General features: G+C 42.6%; 3 protein-coding genes across 21 annotated transcripts in view; 2 read left to right on the top strand and 1 right to left on the bottom strand.

The window, feature by feature from the left end:
• The window catches only part of ESYT3 (extended synaptotagmin 3), a 76,732-nt gene extending 71,769 nt beyond the window's left edge, over nucleotides 1-4,963 (top strand). Inside the window, exons 22-24 of the mRNA XM_006017922.3 lie at nucleotides 2,522-2,627; nucleotides 3,390-3,439; nucleotides 4,048-4,963. Coding sequence (XP_006017984.1) covers nucleotides 2,522-2,627; nucleotides 3,390-3,439; nucleotides 4,048-4,084 — 193 coding nt within the window. The 3' untranslated portion in view covers nucleotides 4,085-4,963. The remainder of the gene's footprint in view (nucleotides 1-2,521; nucleotides 2,628-3,389; nucleotides 3,440-4,047) is intronic.
• Nucleotides 4,964-5,693: 730 nt separating this feature from the next.
• Nucleotides 5,694-24,632, bottom strand: CEP70 (centrosomal protein 70). Of its 15 annotated transcripts, none has more exons than XM_025196973.1 (19): nucleotides 24,525-24,632; nucleotides 23,963-24,039; nucleotides 22,083-22,196; nucleotides 21,401-21,497; nucleotides 21,134-21,257; nucleotides 20,540-20,720; nucleotides 20,013-20,182; nucleotides 18,578-18,637; nucleotides 17,570-17,669; nucleotides 17,174-17,262; nucleotides 16,530-16,604; nucleotides 15,136-15,235; nucleotides 12,284-12,454; nucleotides 10,855-11,001; nucleotides 10,164-10,332; nucleotides 8,709-8,823; nucleotides 7,083-7,162; nucleotides 6,680-6,711; nucleotides 5,694-5,886 (listed from the first exon to the last, which is right to left on the bottom strand). In XM_025196973.1, exons 2-19 carry the CDS (start codon nucleotides 23,969-23,971, stop codon nucleotides 5,842-5,844), a joined length of 1,878 nt encoding a protein of 625 aa, XP_025052758.1. In that variant the 5' UTR covers nucleotides 23,972-24,039; nucleotides 24,525-24,632; the 3' UTR covers nucleotides 5,694-5,841. The 15 variants fall into 15 exon arrangements, with proteins under 15 accessions (XP_025052758.1, XP_025052754.1, XP_025052755.1 ...); XM_025196969.1 differs by having other exon boundaries at nucleotides 21,401-21,500; XM_025196970.1 differs by having other exon boundaries at nucleotides 21,401-21,500; nucleotides 23,963-24,042.
• Nucleotides 24,633-24,703: 71 nt separating this feature from the next.
• The window catches only part of FAIM (Fas apoptotic inhibitory molecule), a 12,642-nt gene continuing 10,662 nt past the window's right edge, over nucleotides 24,704-26,683 (top strand). For 2 of the 5 annotated variants that reach the window (XR_003092647.1, XM_006017903.3), the window contains exon 1: nucleotides 24,705-24,756. The gene's annotated coding sequence lies outside the window, so the exon portion shown is untranslated. Of the gene's footprint in view, nucleotides 24,793-25,026; nucleotides 25,244-25,291; nucleotides 25,937-26,683 lie in introns of those variants that run through there. The other 3 variants (XM_025196946.1, XM_025196948.1, XM_025196947.1) reach the window with 3 other exon arrangements.

The following is a 26,683-nucleotide window of genomic DNA, read 5'->3' on the forward strand; positions in this document are numbered from 1 at the left end:
ATTCATCTCCTTCTATAGCCTTCCTGCCAACTGTCATCTGATAGTGGACCTTTTTCATGGAGACCGAAGTAAAGGAGGCATTAAATACTTCAACCTTCTCTGCATCATCCATGATTAGATTGCCCTCTGCATTTAGGAAGAGACCTATGCTGCCACCTGGCTGCCACCTTACTTGCAACATACTTGTGGATTGGTTTTTTTTGTGTTGCCTCTTCTGTCCCTTGTTAGCTATATCTCAATTTGTGCCTTGACCTTCCTAACTTTTTCCCTGCATGCCCCTGCTATACTCCTTTCCTTTTCCTTCCTAGTAACATGACCAAGTTCCCACTTTTTTGTAAGATTCCTTTCTTAGTTTCAGTTCATTAAAGAGTTTAGCCAGGCTGACCTCTTGCAGCACTTCCTATTCTTCCTTCACATCAAAATAGCCTGCTGTATGCCGTAATATGGTCCCTTCTAATGTACAAGCCTCGCTCTCGGACACCTTTCCCCCTTAGATTACCTTGCATAGGGCCCTGCCAATCAGTGATTTAAAAGCAGTGAGTCAAGGCAACTACTTTCAAAATCTAGCCCTAGAAGTAACAAATGACCTTGGGTCAAGCCTCAACTTTTCTGCTGCTCAGTGTGACAACTGGAAGGTGCCTGGCACTTGCCTTTTTAAGGCACTCAAAATCAGTCACTACTGAGAAATTTTATCCTTGGTGTTTACTGTTTATGAAGTTGGGGACGTACCTCTTCCTACCCCATCATCAGCTGGTTTCCATAAACACCTTGCTAACACCACTGCTGTTAGACATGGTTTCTCCTGTCCTTTCCTGGAATCTCTTCTCTCCTGTAATGAGTTAAATACTGCTTTGCTTGTTATTTCCAAACCACCCTGCATTGCATTACAACCCTGACTTATGAGAACATTTTTGAGCCATGTCGAAACTAACTCCTCCCGACTTGTAAACTAGAGAGAGATGTCCGTAAGTGACAGTTCATCCCAGATGCAAGTCTTCCTTTATTGCCTGTGGTAAAAAAAATCTTATCATCCTCACAAGGTATGTTCTCCCGGTGATTTGAGACCTGTTAGCCTTAGCAAGTGCTGACAATAGAAATGTTCTCCCTTTTCACTGGAGAATCCAGCCCATTCTTGTCTATGGAAGTGTGATGAGTCTTCTCACCTAGTGTAAACTGCTCTGTTCACACAGGGCAGTCAGGATTTGCTTTGAAGCATGCATAGTAAAGTTCGCAAGCTATGGGCACAATTCACTGTGTAGTGGAAAGAATATCATAGTTTCATAGTTGGTCAGGTCAGAAGGGACCTGAGCAGATCATCAAGTCCAACCCCTGCCATGGCAGGAAAGAGCGCTGGGGTCAAACAACCCTGGCTAGGTGATTGCCTAGTCTCCTTTTGAGACCCCAGGGTAGGAGCGAGCACCACTTCCCTTGGAAGTTGATTCCAGATCCTAGCCGCCCTGACTGTGAAGTAGTTCCTCCTGGTATCTAGCCTGAATCTACTCTCTGTCAACTTCTGGTGCCATTGTTCCTCATTACTCCTGGTAGTGCTTGGGGGAACAGGGACTCCCCCATAGCCTGCTGGTCCCCCTTGGCCAGTTTGTAGATGGCCACCAGATCCCCTCTCAGCCTTCTCTTGTGGAGGCTGAACAGGTTCAGGTCCCTTAGCCTCTCCTCGTAGGGAGAGGCTGTCCCTTGGCCATACGGGTGGCCCTCCTTTGGACCCTCTCCATGCTGTCCACATCCCTCCTGAAGTGCGGCGCCCAGAACTGGACGCAGTATTCCAACTGCAACCTGACCAGTGTTGCATAGAAGGGGAGGATCACCTCTCTGGACCACCTTGTGATACATCTGTGGATGCATGACAAGGTGTGGTTGGCCTTCCTGACTGCATCCCCACATTGGCAGCCCATGTTCATCTTGGCATCAATAATGACTCCAAGATCCTTTTCTGCCTCTGCACTGACGAGAGGGGAGTTCCCCAGCCTGTAGATGTGCTGCTGGCTCTTCCTCCCCAGGTGCAGCACCTTGCACTTGTCAGTATTGAATCCCATCCTGTTCTCATCTGCCCACCCCTGTAACCTGTCCAGATCTAGTTGCAGCCTGTTTCTCTCCTCCAGCGTGCCCACTTCTCCCCACATCTTAGTGTCATCTGCGAATTTGAACAAGATGCTTTTCACCCCCTCGTCCAAGTCGATGATGAAGATGTTGAACAGTACGGGCCCGAGGACCGAGCCCTGGGAGACCCCACTGCCCACATCCCTCCAGGTCAAAAAATACCCATCCACCACCACTCTCTGGGTGCAGCCCTCCAGCCAATTTGTGACCCATCTGACCATGTAGGCATTGACGCCACAGTTGCCTAATTTCTTAATGAGAATGGGGTGAGAGAGATCCTGTAGGATGGAACTGTGCTGCATCCCTGCAAGACTAGTTTGTGGTAGCCACTGACACTCATTCTGCTCTGATCCTAGTTTCTTGTTTGTTCACACTTTTAAAACTCTTTTTTTTTTTTTTTTTAAAGATTTGAATTTTTTGAATCATTGGAAGACATTAGGAAACGGAAACTAGACATTGCAGTGAAAAACAGCAGGCCATTCATTTCACATGAGAGAAAGGAACTTGGAAAAGTAAGTTTAAACCATCAAATATTTATTGTTCAGTGTCATACATGTTAAACCTGAAATGCTACCTGTGCAACCATTAATATCTGAATTCTCTATAATACTTATTTAAAACTGTCTTGCTTGCTGTACCATATTTGAGAGACCTTGCCCACTGTTGAACTGCAGTACCAGGGTATGGGACTGATCAGTAAAGCTAATTGGATTTCACTTCTGCAAATGAAACAAAAGTGCTTTTTCTGCTTTCATCTCAAATTAAGACCCGACCCCCCCCCGCGCCGACAGATATTTTTCATGGCACACACGAAATATTCCACACTATTTCATCTCAGAAACACTGAGAAATTCTGGAAGCCAGGGTGTTTTTCAGCATTTCTAAAACAGAATATATTCTTTGGGGTCTCTGGCTGGTGAGTTTGGAAACCTGGGCTCCCCAGAAAACTCCTGAGGAGTAGGGGAGCTGTGCACTTGAGTGACTTCCTGATGATAAATCAACATTTTCTGACAAAAACTTACATTTTGCAGACGGTAAATTTTTCATTTTGAAAACCATCCTAAAGGGAAATGTTCAATTAGCTGTACTATCCTTGATCTTCAGTGCTGTGCTCCCAGAAGACTTCAAGCTCAGCTCCTTAATCTGGGCTGTACTTCCAGAACTTTAACTAGAACTGACTGGAGAAGAGCAGTAGTAACAAGGACCCATTTTAAACTTTTCTAGTGGACTTGCAAGTTGAATGTTAGTTATAAAATATGGCTTACTTTTTAAAGGTACGGATTGATTTGTCAAAAGAAGATATAATCAAAGGCTTCTCACAATGGTAAGTTCTTGTCTTGATACCTTCCAAGATTGCTTATATCTGTATTTTCAGTGAAATAGGCAGCCTCTTGTTCTAGAGTTTCTACCGAACCCTAAAGTTAGTGGATTCAGGCTTTTCTTCCCCAGCTGCTCCAGAAATGAATATCTAACTTTAACACACAGTTCCTAAAGACCCAGTCAGATTGTGCTAGATGAAATACCAGGTGCCTTACAATCTATATGTGAGACAAACAGTTATACAGATAGGAGCAAAGGGGCAGTATTTGCAAGGATAATAGGCAGTGGTCTCAACACACTCATGGCCTAACCTTTGTCAAGTTCATCGAAAAGCTGCAAGGCAAGAGAGTTCAATAGAGACCAAGGAGGTAGCACTGCTGTATACACCTGCAAAGCCACTTCTTCCTCCATTTCCACTGTTCTTTGCTGTGTTGTCTACAGAAATAAGCAATGAAGAATTTGAGCACCCTGTAGAGTGCATTTGTTAAAAGTACATAGACCATGGTGTTCAGTCTAGTTTAGGGGCTGGCTAAAAGGTTGGGAAAAGGTGCTTCTTTCAAATACAGGGCACGTCTTCAAAAACAATAATCCTTGCTGGCTTGTCTTTTGCAGGTATGAGCTGACAATGAATGGACAGAGCAGGCAATGATGTCCTCAGTGTGCCCTTATTTGTATGCTTTATATTAATGTATATATGTATATTTTGTAACTAATCCATTTTAAACTTTATTATGTATATTGAAGGCAAAAGGTGTTGGATTTGTTTGCTTAACTACCTTTTTCAGTGGCTGGTTATTTTGGAAAAGGTAGAAAAAAAGATGGATTGAATCCTTTAAATTTAGACTAGATGTAAATGTGTAACATGAAGCTTTCATGACCTCAGCATTGACTCATGACTGGTATCACTGAAGAAACTTAACAAGCAGCCTCCGTGTGTATTTACAGTTGTTTACTCTCAAGAGGCTACGTGAGTGCCAAGAGCACACCAAGACCAATTGTTTTTGCTTTTAGAGAATCCCCTGCCCCTAAGGCTCTGAGTTCATGTTCTGTTGACACCATACTTGAAATTATACTAGCAAGATCATGGGTTTTCAAAATACTGTTCTTCACTTCCAAGACTGAAGAGACTCCAAAAGAAGCAATTACAATTTATATCTACACAAGTCTAAGAAAATTATCTAATATTCTACTGTCTGGGAGTTTTTTTTTATAAAGCAGATTGCAGGTGCTAACTTGAAATGGGTATGAATATGATTCACCAACAGCAGGGAAGTGTATAAACTTTTTGATATCTTGGCACAACCAGATGGTAACGCCTTAAAGTCTAATTCTTTATTATGGTTACATTTCAAAGTCTTGTGAGCTTTGTTAATACAGATTTCCATGTTGGAAACAACGGACTATAATTTTGTAAGCAAGTCTTTATTAATGTGGGGGGAAACATGCCAATGTTTTCAGACATTCAGTATGTTTAAGTCTCAGAATTGTATAATAAACTATTTACAAATTGCTCAAGAGACTGAGCAAACGTGACCTATTGTTTAGTTCCTACAGTGCACTTGTTTAAGTGCTAAAGACCTTGGCTGTGAGAGCTGAATGTGCATGTGGGAAGCTAAGCCTAACTGTTGAATCTGCTGATGGCAGCTAATCCCATTCTACTTAATGTTCAAAATACATTGCTGGCTAGCATAGCAACATCCTTACCTGCACAATGGCTAGAGTCACTTCATTTGTGGCTATGCTTGGACCAATGCAACACTCACTAGTTTTAAATTTCGTTTAGTGGGAATTAAAGTTGAAAGCTGGTAACCGTCGTAACTCAATCTCCTGAAACACCAAAACATCCACCTCCTATTTTCCCCTCCTCCAGAGCACAGCTTTCAAGATTCGAAACAGGGATACAGAATTCCAGCACTCAGTGAGTATGTGGTTGTCTTTAATTCGTAGATCCAGAAGTGGACTGCAGCTTTCCAGAGTTGAAGTATTTTCTGCTGTAATTTAATCACTGGTAAAAGCTATGGCTAAGACACTTAGTTGTGTTTTCATGAGTTTAAGTCTTGTACTTCAGAGCTCTCTGTAGCAAGTGTGTGTGGCAGGCATTCAGATGCTGAAGGAGCAGTGTCTTAATCAGGATTTGTATGAGATGGATTTGCTGGAGTGGAGTGGATTAATGCTAGGTTTTGTATTTATTCCTTTTCTTTGTAGTCACTAGTGCATTTGTGCTTTCACAACTAACAAGTAAATAAGAGCAGCAGTGGTAACATCTAAGCAAACATTTATTTTAGTAAAAAATATTCTAAAACTGTACAGTAAGGTCAAATACAGGTTGGAAGCGCCTGTAAATCCAGTATTAACACATTCATTAGTCAGATCTACCAAGAGTGGCGTTTTACCTAGCTAGCAGCTTCAGGTTCCGCACGGTAGGTAAAATATCATCCAGGTTACTGATTTCTGAAATAGAAGTACAGCAGTCACACAGTTGTATATGGAACCGAGAAGTTCTGGCTTTGATGTGACTAATGTGATCAATAATTGGTTTTAGAGAATAAACTCCTCGTAGTCCTTATTGCACTAAACTGACAGAGGCTCTAACATTGTGCCCTCTTACAATAGGCTGTGAGACCGACCAGGTATAACTTCAGTGCTAGCTTATAAAAGTCCATGAGGATTGTGTCTTGCAACCCAGTGACTGCAGCTGAATGAAATTTTGCCAATAGCATGTATTCTCTATAATAAGTCTTACTGTAAATAGTAACAGGATTTCTCCACCAATAGAGTGATCTAAAAATGTGCTAGGAAGGGGCTCACCTGTAACTAGCTTAAGGGTCCGTCTTCACTGCGGAACTGACCCTGGGTTAATTTAGTCCACATGGCAGCAGCCTTGTTGCAGAGCCACACCTGAATTACTGGATTGTCCCTGGTGCTGCACTCACTCATGCATGTTCCCTGGACTTCTGGGGATATTTCCCATAGTCTTTGGGGATACTGTGAAGTGAGACTCTCCTGTTTTGTCTTAGCAAGTTGAGGTAAACTTGTCTGTCTCTGGGAGCAGATGTTGGGTGGGAAGGCATTGAAGAATTCAGTACAATTGATTTAGATTACATCCACATGACAAATCAAGGGCATTAACAGTTCTGGGTTATAGCCTACACTCCCAAATGAGCCAGTAAGCGGGACTAAAAACATGCTAAGCTTAGATTAGAAATGTGCGACTAGAAATAGGCTATGAATGATGCTAAATTACCTTGGCAGGTGACAGTGGAGACACTAGGAGAACTGCAAAAAAAGCATGGTTAAGATTTAGGTGAAGCTTGGGCCATAGAGGAGAGCACCACCTCCTCGCTCTACCCTGCCTGTCCCATGTTGGTGCTATGCTCTGCACTCTTGCACTAGGCAAGTCAGCTGCATGACTAGCATGTTGGCTGTACTTGCTTGGTATGCAAGTGACAGTGGGAGGTGAGAAGGAAGAGGAGATGGAGGCAAAACCTGATAGTGGCACTGCTCCCCACCTGTCCGTATCTGGAAGCAGAGCCTGTGAAAAATAAGGCTACGTACACAAAAACCCTGGAGTTTCCATTTGAAGTCATTTTGTGTTGAGGGATTTCTGTTGTGCAAAACAATGCAATCTATTCTTGAAAATGACTTACCTAAAACACAAAGCAAATCTTGAATAAGAGCTTGAAAAGCTGGGAAGAAATATTCATGTTCTTCTAGTTTGCTGATGATACTGCAATTAAAAAATTATAGCAAGTTTACAGTCCTTCATGTGGGAGACCATGTCACAATCAGAGGCTGCAAAGGAGCCGTGCAAACATGGGTCCTGACCTTTGCCACATCTGAGTCTTGAGTTTCTGAAATGACACTACTTATCTTTACATACTGTGACGGGCAATCCCCCACCAACAGTTACATTTTTAGGTTCTAAAAACCTCCAGGCCAAAACTGCTGTGTGTTCTGGGGTTCAATTATAACTTAGTCAGAACTGTTCCACAGTGGAAGCAAGCTTTTTTTTTTATTTTAAATATAATACTCTACCTATACTTCTACATGCACCTAAGAAGAGTAAATGGCATAATTACATTTGTGTGCGTGTGTGTGGTGAGTTTGTATGGGCACATACACACTATGCATAACACCTGAGCTCCATCCAGTACTAGCTGTTTCAGGTACAAGAAATCTGGCAGCAGGTAGCTAGGGAATTCCATGTGTCCAGTTTTGGGGACTGCACTTCAAGAGGGACACTGGGAATCTGGAGAGGGTTCAGAGGAGGGCTACTTGCATGATTAGTAGCCTCCATAAAAGACCCTATGAGGGGAGGTTGAGGGATGTGGATCTCTTCAGCCTGCACAAGAGACATCTGAGGGTGAGACCTTGTAGCCGCCTATAAGTTTATCAAGGAAGGACCACAGGGAATTGGAGATGTGCTATTTACCAGAGCACCCCTAGGAGTAACTAGGAATAATGGGTGCAAACTAGTGGAGAGTAGACATTAGGAAGAAATGTTTTACAATAAGGGTGGCCAGAATCTGGAATGGGCTTCCAAGAGAGGTGGTACTATCAGCTAACTTGGTGGCCTTCAAGAAGAGGCTTGAGAGACACCCGGCTGGGGTCATCTGACCTCAGTCCCCTCTTCCCTGCCTGGGGCAGGGGGTCGGACACGATGATCCTTTGTGGTCCCTTCTGACTCTACAATCTATGAATCTATGCCTGCAGGGAAAACACTGCTTAACATATACTGATAAAGACTGCCATTGGCTTCTATTCCATCCAGGAGAATAAAAACAGCAGCAGACTCTCCCTATGCCTGAAGAATGGTATTTGTGCCCAAAAACTTGCAAAGAACAATTTTTTCAACTATTTAGTTGATCTAATAAAATATATCACATTTACCCAAAGAACCTTGTCTGCCATAGACTATATGGACATTGTGCAAAAGCATTTTTTTTCAGTTTGATGTCTTTCATTTCCCACATAAGCAGGGATACATGATATTGGTTTAGAGATACTACATACTTAAGTAGAAATTGTTTTCAAAATCTTCAGTCTTGATGTTGTCCTTAATTATTATTTTTTTCATTACAACCTGGCCTCTCATTTTTCTGGTGCAAGCTCTCTCTGGCACATTCATCCAGGTCTTAGTATGCAGTGATAGTACCTCACTGACTTAAGTTCAGTCATTTGAAATCCAGTCCTCAAAATGAGAAGCAGTCCTAACCAGTTCTCTGAGTTACTCTGCTTCATACTTCAAGAGTGACACCTCTAAGTCCAAATACCTTTGGATGTCTTGGGTCCCCAGCAGCTGCTCGACCTGTTCATTCACATTCTCATTAATTATGTTACAAAGCTTTCCAACAGTGTCCACCAGGACAGTGGGTGGGGCTGAGCTATCTGGAAGGAACAAACACCGCATGTTTACAAGGATTAGCAGGGAAGTGTTTTGTATAATGCAAATCCACCTAGTGTCTTCAATTTAATCTTCACTTTCTGTATACAGATTTTAGCATTAACAGGATTTAATCAGCTACTGAACACCTTGTGCTCATCAGGGAACAGTGACAGTAAGGCACTGTTTAGGGCAAGGAATCTCATGCTTCCCTTAATGGCTCAAAATATACAGCTGTGACAAAGTGTTAACATCACCAAAAGAGGACAGATTCTATACTTAAGAGCTGCCAGAAGGGCTCCACAGAATTCAATTCTAGTAGCTCCATACCACCTTATGCTGAGTCCTTTCCAACTCACAAACCGCTGGTTATTAGAGATCCATCTGGCATTGCTCTTTCCCCATCTACGGAGGTAAATTTTGCTATTATCTATAAATGTTGATTTCATTTTTAACATTCAATATTTTAAAAGAAAAAGGGTAAGAGTGTGAATTTGGAAGACTGAGCATGTTCACCATAGCTGCTGAGTAGAGATACTATGTCCGTAACAGTGAGAGTAGGGATGGTTTTAAGAGAGAGAGCAGTCATGGGAGTTGCAGTGAGTTTCATGTGCAGATTTCCCTTTCAGACTGGGCTTGTCTATACGGCCCCTGCTGCCGGAGGCGGGCAGGCAGACCCGTCATGGGGCCAGGAGTCTCACTGTTGCGGCAGGAAGGAGGGGGCACAGCACTTCCTTTCCCCCGCTCCCTTTGGCAGCAGGATCCAGGTACAGGAGAGGTCTGCAACCTCAGGCCCGGGGGGAGAGGGAGGCACAACTCCGCCAATGGGCAGCTCCCCTTAATGGCTTGGCCACACCTGCTGCCCCCTCCCTACGACTCCCCACCAGCAGCCTGGGGTACATAGCAAAGACAAAAGCAGCCAGGGCTGTTCCTGCCAGAGGTCACTAAACTACTTGCTATTGGTTAACCATTTAACCGATACAACTAAAGGAGGTTAAACAGGTAATTTTTAAAATATGTGCATCCCTACTACATATCTACCTTGCCTTATTTGACCAAAGACAGACTTACATTTCCTCCCAGTGACAGAGGGCTGCAGGTCAAACAACTTATTTAAGACCAGAGCAATCATACATTGGTTGTGGGTTTCTCCTTTTCAAACTCCAGGGTAACAGCACCTTTGGGCTTTTTTTTCTAGTTGCAAACATTTCTGAACAACTTATTAGTCCTCTCACTATACTTCACTATCTTCTCTACTTAAAAATCAAATTCTCCCCTTGTCTCCAGTTACTGCATAAAGTGAATTTGGAAGAGTTTGACTACATGAAATACAGTGAATTTTTACCTAGCTCTAGGAGATCATGGAGGTTCCGCATAGCATTGGTCATTTCTCCAAGCTTTGTGTAAACTTCATTCATTCGTGGATAAACTCCATTCAGAGAACTCACATCAAACAGCTTTTGGAAGTGAGAGACTATTGCATACAGTGTCTGTAAAGAAGGCATCTGGCTATTCTGTACCGAAGGATAAAAACAAGTCGTCAAGGAAAAGCATTGTTAAAAAAGCAACAATTCCTTAAAATAGGTCACTTCTCTTAATAAACAAACAGTAGGCATTAACTAATTTAAAGACTTACTCTAAAATGTTTAGCTAAACGTGACAAGGAAGCAGAATGCCACCTGACCCCTGATACAAGGAGAATTTGTCTCTCTGATACAAGGACAATTTCCTTTAGCTGGAGTGTGGAGTATGCATAAGTCTTTGCCAATTTAGAAATAGACAAAACAGAGTTAAGATGATGATATGTGGAGTCAGCCAAATCCATCCCCAGACTAACTCCTTCAAGTTGGGTCACTCCCAAGATAAACTGGCCTGTTTTATTAAAATAGTGTTTGTCTGAATAAAGTCAAGCAGGCAGTTCTGAAGCCTTGTGCAGACTCCCAACTATACAAACCCAATCAGTGTGTGAAGAACACAGATAGGAATTTTAGAGTAACAGTTAATTTGGAAGACATGAGGAATTTCTGATAGGTTACCTTTTCTCTATTTTCTATTTCTTCCAAGATTGCATCCACTATGAACTGAAGGTCTTCAACACGAATGCATTCACTGTTGTCCTGTATGTCTATAGTGTGCCAGGGCACCAGTTCCTGTGATAGCTTTCTCAGAGACCTATACAAGTCCTGTTATAATAGAAAATTCAAAAGTTTGAGAAGCTGCAAGTTTCAAAGTACAATAGTAAGTTATAGCAGTTACATAAAGGAAAGAATTAGGCTGTTGAATTCTTGTGCAAGACAAATACGCCAGTGTGGCAGACTAAGATTTACTTTAGATAGACCCATTACACAAAATATTTTGCTTATATTCTTAGCTTCAAGAATGGAAGTTTCATTTTTAATACAAGGATTAGCAAGATTGACAACAGATCACAGCAGTTTGTTACTCAGAGATTGGCCTAAAATGTCATGTTTTTATTTAAACCAAAAAGCTAATGGTCTAGAAAGACGGAAGTACTTGAATGTAACTTCACCGATACATAAAATGTAAAACATGTTTTTTTCCCCAAGAAAACTAGTGAACAAAGATACTGAAAAAGAGAAAGTCAATTGTGCAGAGGACTACATTAAAACATTTACTGGAATCCAAGATAAAGTTTTTTCCCCCCAATCAAAAAGCCTCATGTACTGGGAACAAAGCCACAGTTAAGCCACGGCCTGCGCTGGGGCAAGGTAATTCATGTGGTGGTAGAGAGGGCAAGCAGTCAAGGAAGCATGGGGAGGAGGCGCATGGGGAGGCTTATGGCATGTGTCTTGGGAATGGAGGACACAGTGCAACCTCCCCTGTTCCCCAGAGGCTCTGGCCCCTCCAGCCCTAACCTGGCTGGGTCTGGAAGTGCCACAGCTGTTTTTCCCTGGCCAGGCTGGGCTGGGGCTATTGCCACCCACTGCCCCAGAACCAGAGCAGACTTGCAGCAGAAGTTAAGTAGCAGGGTACGCAGGAAGTGGGGGAAGATGGGCGTTGGGGTGGGGGATGGGACAGGTGGCAGGGGTCAGGCACAGGCAGCAGGGACAGGCTCAGAGGGACAAGGGGCTGGAGGACAAGGTCAGGTAATAATATGGCAGGGGATGCAGGTAGGAAGGACAAGGGGTAGAGGTCTGACAAATTTAAGATGACCCTCCCCAAGTAATTAGATTTTATAAATGAAAATTATAACAAATTTATCATCTTCCCTGTATAGAATCTAATTATTGGAAGAGGGTCATCTTAAATTCAGTCATCCTGGATTTGGGTAAATATGGTATAAAAAGGACATGAATAAAGTGATGGGAAGAACAGCATAAGAATTTTTTGTTTTTGAAATAACCCAAAACCTAATAGCTGTGAAAGCTACACAAGCAAAAGCGCAAGATGGCAAAAAATGATTGGGTCCCAGCTGAAGAAAGCCGAAGTACAGCGGTTCCTTACCTTTAGCGCCATTATTTGGTCTGCCCACATTTCTACTGTAGGGGGAAGGTGCTCAAAGCCACATTCTTGTCCATTCTCTTTGATGCCATTTTGGACTGGCCCTTTACTTCGCTTATATATTAAAGGAGGAGCTCGTGGACTACTTAGCACAGAGTCAATGCTGGACAAGACCTTAAACATTAAAGAGAAGCTTTTAATGCTGAAATCGCTCAACAGTGCTTTGTTGTTTAGCCTAAAATTATAGGCTTTGAAGTGACCTCAAGGGTCATGTATAGGGACCTACCCAAGCAAGGAGGCCAAATTTGTGGGCAGATCACAGGGCTGCCTGCCATTTTCACAGGCTTATTGTAGTGGGGCCCCCCCATACCTGGGACTGGCAGAGGGGCCCTAGTGGCCCTGTCCCTCACTGCTAATTGGCCAAAAGGGCTGTCTGCCACGCAGCCACAACCCCTCACCGCTGATTGGCTGGGATGGCTAGAGCCATATGACAGGCAGATCTCTCAGTCAATCGATGACAAGGGGCAGAGGTGGCCACCAACTTGGCTCCTCCCCTTCGCACCAGCAGAGCCCCCTGCAGCGGGCTGTGTAGCTGGGCCACTGGGGAGCCAGCAATTTATTTTAGTAATTTTTTTTTTTATTTCACAAACAACGCCCGATTTTGCGATTTCTGCAAATTTGTGAATTGAACAGGTCCCTGGTCATGTACTCTAACCTTTGGCACATGAAGCATCTGGTGTTAAATCACAAATAGCTCTGATAATTACTTTAGTGGGAAAGTATTTGTAAAATACAATACGTAGCTGTGTGGTTGACTTACAGACTTAAAAAAATAACCATTACGAGAAATGCCTCAATACTTACAAGGGTGTAGGTTGTAGCCGTGTTGGTCTAAGGACATAGGCAGACAAGGATCCTTGGGTGAATCTGATTCCTTTTATTATTAGTTGGTCTAATAAAAGATATCAAATTCACCCAAGGAACCTTGTCTGTCAATACTTACAAGCCACTTACTAATACTTTTGCTAACAGGATATAAATGTGTTGTTTTCAAGTGAGGACCAAAAAAACCTGAAAAGGTTTTACTCTGTCCTTGGCACACCTTGCAACAGGTGTGCCAAGGACAGAGTATAGATCATGAACATTTGGTCTGAAGCACATCTCAAAACCTACTGCTGCCCAGATTCAATAAATGCTTTGTGGTAATTTTAGGCAGATCTTCTATATACGATTCTATTCCAAATAACTGGCTTCCTTTATAAATGAATTTCATTGTATTGATAATCTGTATTTTATGGATGTCTTGGTAAGTACATTAACTTTCTTAAGCCAAATAGACAGGGCTGAAGGCTTATCTTACTGTGAATTGTTGAGAGTTATGGAGTCAAGAATGGCAGGGTGACCAAGAGAAAGAGAGCAGTACTAGCTGTGCTGTACAATTGTAAATCTATTACCCCTGTCCCACAGCATTAGTGTTTGTTTGGGACATGAGCACGTGGTAAAATGCATCCCTACTGGTCAAGTACAGCAACATTTTACCCATCCCATTTTATGAGTAATTTAAATTATTAACAACTGACCGCTACTGGATAAGCAGAATGGAAGTTATCTAGTTACACCATGTTAGGTCCTTAAAACGAAAGATATACATGCAAAGGGCCACCCAAAGAGGGTCTGGGTCAAGCCATTTCTGTGTTCTGCTCCTAATCCATTCTCTTTTCCTTCTTGCCCTCTATTCCAGTAACATAAACTAAGACAGGATCATGCTAAATAGCCCCATCTTTAAGGTAAAAATCTGACTGATATGCTACAAATAGGCATCACATTAGACCCAGAAGAAACCATTTTACCTAGATTTCATAGATTTCATAGACATTACGGCTGGAAGGGACCTCGGAAGATCATCGAGTCCAGCCCCCTGTCCAAAGGGCAGGAAGTCAGCTGGGGTCATAGGATCCCAGCAAGATAAGCATCCAGTTTCATCTTGAAGGTGTTCAATGAAGGTGCTTGAACCACCTCTGGTGGCAGGCTGTTCCAGACCTTGGGGGCTCAGACAGTAAAGAAATTCTTATGTCCAGCCTGAAACGGTCTTGTAGTAGTTTATGACCATTCGACCTAGTCGTCATCCCTTGGGGCGCTCTGGTGAACAAACGTTGCCCCAGATACTGATGGTCACCCCTGATAAACTTGTAGGTGGCCATCAGATCACCCCAGAGCCTGCACTTTTCCAGGCTAAAGAGCCCCAGGGCTCTCAGCCTGTCATCGTAGGGTCTGCTTCCCTGACCTCTGATCATGCGCGTGGCTCTTCTCTGGACTCTCTCAAGCTTCTCCACATCCTTTTTGAATTGTGGAGCCCAAAACTGGACGCAGTACTCCAGCTGTGGCCTCACCAAGGCCGAGTACAAGGGGAGAACGACGTCCCAGGATTTGCTTGAGATACAAGGGGAGAATGACGTCCCGGGACAAAGTGAAGTTGTTCATATGTCCATGTCCATTGTCCCAGGACAAACTTTAAAATGTTTCACAGGGTAAGAAATACCGGGCATTTTTACACGTGCAAGTGCCTGACACTGTGATGCCTGCAGTTGTATAAGCGGTGAAATGCACATCAGCACTGAGAAAATGGCGACGGTGCACTTTTGAACTAAACCACATTGGAGGTGCTTAAGTTCAAAAGCGCGCTGCCTAGCCTTAAATTTTCAAAGAAAGGGGATCATATATGAAAACTTCAATTCAAGATAATATGCTTCTGTTTAAGTCAAGTCTTTTTACAAGTGTGGGACAAGTCTTTTACACTTCATTATAAAACTGCCAGCAATTATTGAAAGCATCACAGCTGAAAACTTTATTTGTACCTGTAAGTATTGTCTACAAACTGCCTGCAGCTGGTCTTCTGTGATAATCTCAGATTCTTTATTTTCTTTGATCTTTTCTCCCATCATAAATTCACGTGATCTATATGTAAAACAAACAGTATGTTAGAGACCAGTGCTTTCAACAAAAGCAATTAGCTTCCAAGCCAGTAGGGCAGGAATATTTTTACACGTATGCACCTGCAAATAAAATCTCCACCTTTTTTACTTTTATGCTGCCTGTCCAGTCTGTGCACATTTTATTCATTTGCATCCTCCCTGAAGTCAGATCATCTCTTCACTTTTAAAAATTTTCATTTTAAGTTGTCTCCTATTTCCAGATATATGAAACAGTATTAAACACTGATAGGTATTCACTTTTTTACTAACTTTTATTCCATTGTGACTAGATGTTGCACTGAGGCCTTGTATAACCTTATACACGAATATAAATAACTAAGGAAGTTTTGCTAGCATTTATCGTGTTCAAACTGTTTAGCACAGATTCTCTGACCATTAAAGGCTGGCTTGTTGCCCACATCACATCAATAGGATCCACATGTGTACGAAAGGACAAAGATACTAATCACCTTTACCTATTTGAGGAATAAGATATACAGCACTTTTTCAATGAGATGCCAGCAAAAGTACTTCCTAGAGAGATAGGTGGCTAGAAAGAGATAGGTGGCTAGAACACTGTGAACTTGAAAGCATGACTATAGCTTCATCTCTGCTGCCATCTTATTTAAAGTAGTGTTCAAAACAAATTTAAAAAACCCAATTTAAAGGTTTAACAAATTAAAAAAATAAAGAGTAGATGATGCCAACTCTCTTTGGACACTAAGTCGTCACTTCAGAGATGTACCTGGGGTCTCTCAAGGTATAGTAGCCATGGTCATAAATCAAGAACTTGTGAACAGCAAATTTGGAACATCCTTAGTCACTGTCTAAGTTACAGGCAGTCAAATGCCTTCATTTTTAAACATTAAAAAAATGTTTTAAACATTAAAAAATATGGTGATATACAAATTCAGCGGCGGGGGGTGGCAGCAGGGACCAGGAAATGCTCTGTTTACCCTTGGAACAACCAGGAACAACGGCCATAAGTTGATAGAGAGTAGATTTAGGCTGGACATCAGAAAGAATTTATTCACGGTTAGGGATGCCAGAATCTGGAATGGGCTTCCAAAGGAGGTGGTGCTCTCCCCTACCTTGGGGGTCTTCAAGAAGAGACTGGACAAGCACCTGGCTGGGGTCACATGACCCCAGCACTTTTTCCTGCCACTGGCAGGAGGTCAGACTCGATCCATTGAGGTCCCTTCCAACACTAGCATCTTTTAATCTAATAGAAGTATTAATGAAAGTTGAAATTATTTTGAAGAATTAAGTGCAATTACTTGATATTTTTCTTCAGTGTTTTCTCCAGTTTCTTCACCTGGTGCTTGTAAAGTTTTAATTCCTGTACAGTTGGTCTGTTGAAAAGAAATATTTTGCATTACATTTCAAGACATCAATAAGGTTAGCAAAAACTCCACTAGAAAGCTTTGCCAGTAAAGCAACGCTGATTTCATTATGGCTGAAGTCTTAGCCTAGGCCACATTACAAGCAAAAAAGTACCTCTTTTGGCATGAGCTGTATTGACCTAGGAGGACTTGCTAGTCTAGCAATACTGGGGAACTTTTATCCTGGAGACCATGCCTTAGGAGTAATAATGCTAATAGTAAAGAGATGGCAATCTTGCAATCTGTCCCTCGGCTTAGTGGGGCTTAAGCACACCTGTGTGAGTGACAGCTAGATGAACAGCAGGTACCCAAACAGGAAGAACTGTCATACATGATCTTCAGTGCAACTATGGATAGTTCCTTTTACTGCTCAAAGCAGTGACAATGGCAATCTCTCTCAACTATCTCATCTTCTAGGTTCTGCTTTTACTACGCAGATGTCTTGGTAAACATCTAGAACTTCAGCTATTTTTTTATAAAGCAGTTACACCCAAACTGCTTTGTTTTGTCTTTAAAACAAATGACTTTACCCTTCTCACCTTGTTTCCAGCTCTTTCCTGAAATTTATGTTTTCATGCTGAAGCTGTTCATTCCTGGCTTTTGTCTCAATGAGCTGATTCTGAAAAGACTGAAACAGAGCCTGCATGTTAACTATTTCTATTTTATTTCACTCTCTAGGTTTAAGCACTTCTCTGATATTTAAAGGAGTATTTTTCAGTTTTATGTTTTGATAATACCCAAAAGCGCTAGTGAGAATCGGGGCCTTATTGCTAAATAGATAAACAGTTAGGAAGACAGTAAAATTTCTCCAAAGGGTTTACAATCCCAGACCAACTTGGGAATGGCAAACTCAAATGCACAGACAACTAGCATTTAACTATTAGTAGAAGACATTTTTTCTAAATCTGCACCTATTACATGTACCAGTTCCATACCGTTAGCAGTGCTCTATAATTAGGAGTAGCATCTAGATTTAAGAATTCTCCCCTGCCTTTTCCTTCTGCTTGAACATGATCTTCATCTTTTTTATATCTCCTTTTGGGAAAGATAATAAACAGGTTAGTTTTTCATGTTAATTGAAGTTTAACTAAGAACGGTTACATTAGAAACCAATAAGAATATAAATTAAAAAACAAAAACAAAAACCCCAGGAAAGCAGCATAGTATATCTGTCCACAGACCCGCACTCCTATTTTTTTCCCCTCAGGCTGTTTCAACCTGTATCGTACACACTATTCATCCAGAGGCAAGCTGAACACAAACAAAATACATCTGGCACTTCTACAATGAAAAGCTCATCTTATTGGCCCTGACTCACAATTACATTCTGGCTGCTTTGCATCACCTGCAGCACAAATAACAGAAGGGGATCACCCAGTGCAGTAGAGCCAACATAATACTTCTACCTCTTGGACCCTGACAGAGGGGAGATAGCCAAGGTAAAAGGAGCACATCTTGAAATGCTTTTCACTTCCTTGCCACAGAGCAGTCTTTTGACTAGCAAGAGTCAGATACAAAAGCTACAACAGCCTTTGGGCTACTCTAGTTTAAGCCATGGACAGCCACCTAGCAGATCTAGGGTCTGCAAAGGTGATGCGCTTTCATACCATCATCGCCTTCAATGCTGTTTGGAATCAGAGCATTGGGTCTAAAGTTCAAGGCTATTATAGTCCCTTGCTGCTTCTGGCAGGCTAGTGCTTTGTGGAATATGCAATGCCTATAGCTTAGACATTTAATTTTCAAGTAACGGCTAATCCTGAAAGATACTTGGTGCTTCACAAACAGCTCCGAGTCCCCTCAACTCCCACTGATTTCAGCAGTAGGTAAAGCTTTGCTGCACTGAAGTTCATAACAAAATTCCCATCTATTTCAAAAAGCGCAGTACAACATATCTTTGCACAGTCTAATTGAAACAGTGTTAATAATTAATGAACTGGTCTTACCTTAGCTCCTTTTTCATCTGATTAATCTGAGATTCATAATAATCAATTAGGCAAAGAAATCTGAGGGGGAAAGTATATATTTTAGCCATTCAAAATATTCCACAAGCTACATAATTTAATGATCAGGGTATTGCAACCAAAGCCAAACAAATATCATGTCTTTCCGAACACTATTCTATCATGACTTGATACAATCACTTTTATCTGTGCTACTTCTCAGATGTTCACTGGACTGACACACAGCAGAACAGGCACAACCTTCCAGGCTACACAAACCAGAAATCTGATCCTTGTGCCAGCCTGAAATTGGCACAGTTAATTCAAAAGAAGTCTGTCCTGCTTGGCATAGCTATAATTAAACAGACCAAGATGCATATTGAGATACAGCTAAAGAGGGACATAAAAGATAACAAAAAAGAATTCTGTAAGGACATGAGATGATAATGACCAAAAATAGTGCAAATCCCTAAATGAATAGGGAGGCAATGCAGAAAAGGCTGAAGTGTTTCATGTCTTTTTTTCTTCAGCCTCCACAAAAAAACAGGATAAAAAGCCATGATAGCTAGGGTAAGGTTGAAAGAGCTAGGATTAGTTATTTTAGAGAGGAAAATATTGAGGGGGAATGTGGTAACTCTTCAAAAACAAAACAGGTTAAGATGGCTATGAAATCCATCTGTGTTCTCTGTGCCCACAGTAATAGGCACAGATGGCAACAAGGGAGATTTCAGGGTAGATATTAAGAGAAAACTTTCTAACTGTGAAAGTAGTTAGGCACTGGAAGTTATCATCCAGAGAAGTTGCTGACTCTTTTTTCTCAGTATTTTTTAAGACAAACATTGGCTGAGACGGTTTGGATAGGGATGTTCTTGCCTTGAGTAAGAGACTAGATTAAATGACCATCCAGTTCTATTTTTGAGCTTACAAACCTTGAGAAAGGCAAAAATCAAGGCGATGGATGTAGTACCAAAGGGATGGGATTGATGGGATGGAGAAAGACGTGCCATCAAAACTCTCCCTGGAATATGAAGTAGCCTCTACGAGATACCTGGGATGTGTATTGCTAGGTAGGGATGATGTACATCTATAGAGGCTACTTTGCAAACAGGGCACTTTTCAGACTTAAATCACAAATACAGCAATAAAATAAAATAAAATATAGTGCTGTACTTTTAAAATGCAACTCCTCCTGGGGATCTCTTCATTCTCTGTCCTTTGCTCCCATCTAGTGTTCAGGGGTTGCAATTATTGTTCTTTATGGAAGTACTTATCCAACTCAGGTTTATTATAAATTATTGAATGGATATATGTAAAAAAGGACCCACAAGCACTTCCAGTACCTCTACCCCAACATCATCAAGGATAATCATTTTAAAATGGTTTCTTCATTTTATACATGATCTACAGAGCTCTCACTTATGGCAATAGACTTGCTTACTGTTGATCCAAGAGAGATTTGGGGGCTCGCTTGCAAAACTGGCAGAACATTTTGTTTTGTGTAGTAATGCGCTCCTGCTCTTCCACCCCAGCCTTGTAGATCTCTTTCTGCAAATGTGCAATGGTCTCTTCCTGTTCATGAAGTTTCTCTTGTTGCTGATGGAACTTGGTCTGCAAACAGATGATGGGGTAATTCTAAAATAAGTGTAATATCAGGCATGGTAAAGATGGGAAGACTATGCTGTATGGGACCAGACAGATATACTAGTTAGGCAGCATGGCTCCAAGACAGCTAAGTTATTACTTCCCACTTGTATTTAGGAGGTGGATGGAGAGAGATGATTTTATCAGTTACTCAAACCCTATCTGTTGAAAAGTTTGTTGTTTGTTAAAACCATAAATATAGAGTAACAACTTGATGGCACAAGCTCTTGTATTATTTTGGTCACTGCAAATATTTCCAAGTATTTCATGAAACCATGCAAAACCATCTGCTGTTTCAATCCCTAAATAGCGTATCAGTGTCACCTGTGAAACATGTTGATCTTTCTGAAGCTCTTTCACTTGGTTCTGCTGCTGGCAAACCTTAGCTATAGTCTCATCTTCCAGCTGACAGATTTTGGATTTTATGTTCTCCACAGTCTTTTCCAAGTCGTTGGCGTGTTGTTCTTGCCGAGATGCTCGACCACGTTCTAAGCGCACCTCATCTCTAATTAAACAAAGCAAAGCAAAGCAAAACAAAACAGTGTATTCTGTTATATGTTTTATTAAATACAATGAAGTATTTGTAGTTCTTGAGGCACTGGCACCAAAAATGCTGCACAAGGCATGCAAAGCAACCCGTGGCAAAAGTGTAGGGCAATTTCAGTGATCAAAACCTTCTGAGTACAGGGAGACGCTCTAAGAGCAGAGCAAACTAGCAGAGCATCCTCATCCACAAATCCCACCTTTGCCCCTTGCACAACGTTTAAGGAAATGGCCTTAAGTCATGCCCAAAAAATTCCAACACTTAGAAAATGGATTGTTAAACTTTGGCTTGGTAGTTTTTTAGGAAACATACCACTTGCATAAATAATCAGGGATTTGTGTTCATGAATAGCTTCCTTCCATCAACATTCTTACCTCAGTTGACGATTAGCCTGTATAAGCCCCTGCATCATCTTCTGTTGTCGTTCTGTGTCTTCTACCAAAGTTTTCAGTGCTAGTCTTATCTCCAGTGAAGAGTGTTTGTCTAAAACTATCATATCTGGAGACAATGAAGATAAGATAATGACAAGAGGGTGGTCAGGTATGAGGTATGCACCTCCAGACACTGCTTGTAAAGATGATTTATGAATGCAGTTAATCTTTTTTAATAATAAGAGCTTGTATAGAATGGCACTGCATTACCTGTTAGATTTTTGCTGTTTCGTGGGGTAGCAACAGACACAGGTTTTAAGCCATGACGCATTAATAATTTGTTTAAGTTTTCCCATTCTGCTTTTTCCTGCTAGAGTTGGGAGGAGAGAGAAAAGAGCAATGGCCTGAGTTCTGAGTATTACCTTATGGTACACCGTAATTCTATTATATCTTCTAATTGAGTACACAGTGCTATACATCCAATACCAGAAAACAACACAATAACAAGAAGCCAAACTTACAGAAGGAAGCCAAAACCTTAAAAATCTCCTGGCTGTTTAAAAAGCCCTCAGTTATTGTTGACCTATGATCCCCAAGAAACACTAAGTTATTGGTTCTCACCTTTAGACATAGGGCACCCCTTGGAAAATGCCTGGAAAATACTCTTAGTTTTCACTCATTTTTGACAATAGAAATATAATAGAAAAATCCTTTTGTTGCAAAAAACTCAGAATAACCAAAATAGGTCACAGTGTTTTTAACACTGTGGATTCCTATTTGAAAACTCTAAGTTTAATCTCATATGAATCATGTTTGCATACCTAACAACGCTAACAGTGCACAGCATCCCAAGGCACCCTTGAAAGGATCTCAAGGCATGCCAAGGTGCCACAACAAACAAACAAAAAGCTTTGCAAAACTGACATGATCTAACTTCTAAAGACACCCCTACCTGGCACCCTGTCATATTCCAGCTTCCTAATTCAACAGTCTTCTGTGCTGGATGGGAAGTCACAAGCTTGTGGCCTGCTGGAGTATTGCTTGATAAAGCACAACTTGTTGGGATCTGAGAACAAAAGGAAAATTGGTCCTATCAATGAATCACTGACAGTTCAATTAAAAAACAGCAGTTTCAGCTTCTTTTGGATATGAAAAATATAAAAGCTACTTGTTCTCTTTCACAGAGATGCTGTCTGTCAACTAGTCAAATTCTTCATCCTTTCCAAAGCCAAGGCCTACATTTTCTAGGTTTAATGATCTGGTGGTGCTCAATTTCTCGGTGCTTGACTTGAAAAACCTTAGAAGAGGCCTGACTTTCAGAAAATCAGGTCCCTTGCAGGTATCAAGTCAGACAAAAAGGAAATTGTCACTATTTCTAATCACATAAAAATTCAGACCAAAACACCTGATGTGAACTGCATGATAAATCCCACTGTTTATAGACACCACCGTAATTACACTGAGCTGCACTAGAATTTTTAAACTGACACAATTTAATCTGCAGAGAACGCTTGATAAAAGGGCCAAAACTAAGATGGTGAGAGTGGGTATTGATGGTTGCTCAACACTTTAGAAAAATCAGGCCATCCTATTAGATACCTAACTATGGATTTAGAGCTGAACTTTTGCCCCTATTTCTGAATATCTTTCCAGAACTAGCATTCAAAATAGGTTTAAGTCTGGCACTTTAAATTTAATAATAAATATTGAAAATATGAGTAACCTCGTAACAAAAGCAAGAGGGGAAGAGTATTTCTATCAATGTACTAATGTACTACGTTTTTTCCTCTTCTTTCCTACCATCAACGATTACCTACATTCAATTCTAATGCATCAAAACACCATACAGGTCAGTCGCATCATACACGCATTTAACTTGCGTGAATTCAACTATACGCGGGGTGGAGGGGAGCAGGGCTTGAGTTTGCATGTGTGCCCGGAGCTGTGGCCGGCCGCTGGGTGGCAGCAGCAGCGTGGTGGTGCCCGGGCGGCACGCAGCCATCCCCACGCCACGCTGCCGCCGCCGGCCACACAGCTCTAAGCACGGCTCCACGGCGGCGGTGGGAGGTTTTGGAGGCAGAGGCAGTCACCGCTGGCATGGTAATATGCGATTTCACTATACGTGATTTTCGCCTTACGCGCCGACTTTAACATAACCCCCGCGTAAGATGCACATGACCTGTACTTATTTCTTGCAGTTACACATAGTGATACAGGGTCTGATCTTTCAAAAGTAAAGTCATTAGACATTGCAAATGCTTTTGAAAGTCACGATCCCCATCAAGGATTTGAATGAGCGTAGTGGATAAAGAGGACATTTATGCTGGAGAATGGTTAGCCTTTTTATATTACAAACATAGCAGTTGGTAATTCAATTCGGGTCAGACTCGATGATCTAATAGGTCCCTTCCGACTCTCAAATCAATGAAATCTATGAATACCCTTTTTTGGGAGAAGGCAGAGCAACTAGTAGGGGACCGTGATCTGGTGTGCGTGGCAGAGTCTGGCTTCTTTGAAGATTTCTTTTTTTTTTGTTGGTGTTCATTTGTTTGCAAAATAATTATTGCATGTCGAACAGCGGGCCACCAACATTAGAAATGTTTTTTTAATACAAAGCATCCGGTAGGTAACCTTCACTTAATCTGCTTGGGGGTTTTCAAGAGGAGTTTGGATAGTTATCTGGCTGAGGTACTACGATCCCAGCACTCGTTCCTGCCCGGGGCAGGGGGTCGGGCTTGATGATCTGTTCAGGTCCCGTCTGACCCTAGAAACGACAAAACTATAAGAAACTACGCTGTACGCGCAACACACCGCTTAGCTTCATTGCTCTACCTCAGCCATAACAAGCAGCTCCCGTGTCGCGGCGCTCAGGGACCGGCTGTCGCATCCCGCGGCTCTCCTTCGTGACGCTGCTTAAAAAAAATCAGGAAGGAGAAAACCAATGAGTCCGAAAACAAGCCCAGGACGGCGACACCGACGCCTGCCGCGGAACGATATTTTGCAAGGGCCATCTAAAAAAATTAACAGAGCCGCGGTCCACGCCGGGAAGGTCGCGGTTGGGCTGCGAATGAGAATTTAATATCCCTGAAGACCCAGATTTTTTTTTTTTTAAATGACAAACTTCCGCACAGATTTTCCAGCACGACCCCAAGGGTCAGCGGCGGGACGGAGGGGCGTTTCAGGACCACCCTGCAGCGGGGCACCGGGTAGTTCAGCAGAGGATGCCCGGGAAATGCCTCTTCGCTGGCGCTGGGTTTCTTTGGGCCGTGAGGAAACCAGAGAGTGGCCAAGGGCTGGGGGAGACAGCTCAGCAGCAGGGAGGCCCTCCAGGGTCCTGTGGGAAACCCAGGGCTGGCCCCGGCCTGGTAGGAGACCTTGCACCCCTTGCCCTCACCCGCCGCCGGTGGCCCCGCCCCAAAGCAACCCAGCTTCCGGCTTCCGGGCCTCTGGCTTCCGGTGGTGGCCCCGCCCCGGAAGAAACCGACTTCCTGCTTCCGGCTTGAGAGCTTCTGGCACTGCCCCTCATCCGCCGCTCCGAAGGAGTTGGCTTCCTGCTTCCGGCGCTGCGCGCGCCTGGGAGGGGGGGGCGGCGCGGGCGCTGCCATTGCGGGAGCGGAGGAGCCGAGGTAGGAGTAGAGAGAGGCCAGCTGCTGCACAGGAAGGCAGGCTCTTCCCCCCCCCCTCCCCCCCCCAAAAAAATTCCCAGTCAAACCAGGGGTATAAAAATTCCTTCCTGCCCCCACAGCGCTGGTTTCAGTGCAGACGGCGGTCAGGTTGCGGTGCCCCCCGGGCTGCAGGGGGGAGCCCGTCAGGCGTTAGCGGCCTGTGGGGAGGGAAAGGTCAGGCTGGCGTACTGGGAATGGGAGACGAATAAGCCGGACTCGACTCGGATGCAGGCGGACGTGGCAACGAACGGCGCAGACGATGGTTATCAACCGGCACCCCCCGTTTCGACTTGGCGATGTCGGTTTCGACTCGTCGACGCTGGATCCGACGCGCCGGCGTCGCCCGTCTGCCTGGAGAGCGTCTGTCGGAACGTCCTTGGGTGCTTTGAAGAAAGCAGGCGAGACTCCAGGAAAACCTGCGGCCGAGACTCGCGAGGAGACTGGAAAGGTCCGGCCGAGTCGCCTCAAAGAAGTCCTTCCAAATCCTTATGATTGCTATTTATGATACGAATGCAGCTGTGTATCCAGGTTGTAGCCGTATTGGTCTAGAGGAAAAGGCAGTCGCGACTCGTAGTCGAGGTGATCTCGTTTATTTGGCCAACAAGATTTTTGCAAAAAAATTCTTTTCCATTTTTTGCAAAAACCTTGTTGGTCTAATAAAAGAGATCATCTCTACTACGAGTCTTGATTGCCTTTTACTGTTGCTATATTACTCGTGTAATTGATTGAGTACAAGATTCTGAGTTATTTTTGGTGAAAAAGAGGGTACCATCCCCCAATTACAACATTGTTTCCTATGGGAAAATCGGTTCCGAGTTGGAACATTTCGACTTAAGACGCGGTTTTCAGGATCCAGTGGTGCTGTAAGTTCGTGGACGGCCTGTATAGAATATAATGAATGGTTGAGACAAGGGCAGTCTGCGCTTCTTTCTCCCTGTCTGGATTTGAGAATAAAGGGAAATGCGCTGAAATTGAAGAGGGAGATTTAAAACTGGTATGAAGAGGTGTTTCGCACGTTATTTAAATTGTGGCATTTGTTACAAGGAAGCTGTTGGGTAAGATGGAGAGAAGAACAAGATTTACAAAGGGACTGGATTGTCAAGACTTGTTACAATTCATTATTTGTACTGCAAGACTTAAAGTAAGCATTTTGGAGCAGCAACTTTCTTAGTTTTGTTTTGCACAATACCTTCCCCGATTGGATTAAGTCCCTGCTGAGGTCTCCTAGGAGCTACTGTAACATAAATAATAACTACTAGAGACCAGGTTGAGACCTCAGTGGGAAGCTGCTTATTCCCCATCTTGGTAGTGTTGTGTTTGTGCACCTTCCTCCAAAGTATTTGTAGCTGGTCATTGCCTTAGAGACAGGTAGGCCATGTGGAGCCAAGTACAGTGTGGTGGTTCCCATGTTTTTCTACTTCTGGGGGAAAAAAACGTACTAATCCCCAGCTCCACAAGCACTTACATGCAGGCTTACCTGAAAGGTAAGGCACATTAAGTATTTGAAAGATTCTTGCTTTTGCTTTCAACACAAACCCTTCCACCAAAAAACAACTAAAATGTTGTATAGTTTTCCTTGGATGATACTTCCTTCTGCTCCTAAAATGTCCAGCATCAGCTAGAAATTTCTGTATTTGTCATGACCAGGTGGCTTAGTGGCAGCTCATGTGATCTCTGTGATTAGACTGCCAAAATGCTTCAGATGCTACCTTCTCTTCTACTTAAGGCTCAAGCCTGTGCTTCTGTTGCCATTTTTTATTTCCTTGGGGCTCTAAAGAATAAAAATCATTTAAAGGCCAAATTTTCATAAATAAAAAAAAAACACCACCTAAATCTCATTTTGTTAACGTTCTGGTAGCTGGTGAGAACTGCATATTTAAAGCAGGAA

Source organism: Alligator sinensis, unplaced genomic scaffold (genome assembly GCF_000455745.1).
Source record: "Alligator sinensis unplaced genomic scaffold, ASM45574v1 scaffold4_1, whole genome shotgun sequence".
NCBI lineage: Eukaryota > Metazoa > Chordata > Crocodylia > Alligatoridae > Alligator > Alligator sinensis.

Coding starts and splice junctions, on each gene's coding strand:
- CEP70 (XM_025196969.1), bottom strand. Junction 18,638..20,012: donor AAATCTCTCTTGGATCAACA/GTAAGCAAGTCT, acceptor TTTCCCCCTCAG/ATTTCTTTGCCTAATTGATT. Junction 17,670..18,577: donor CAGATGAAAAAGGAGCTAAG/GTAAGACCAGTT, acceptor CTTTCCCAAAAG/GAGATATAAAAAAGATGAAG.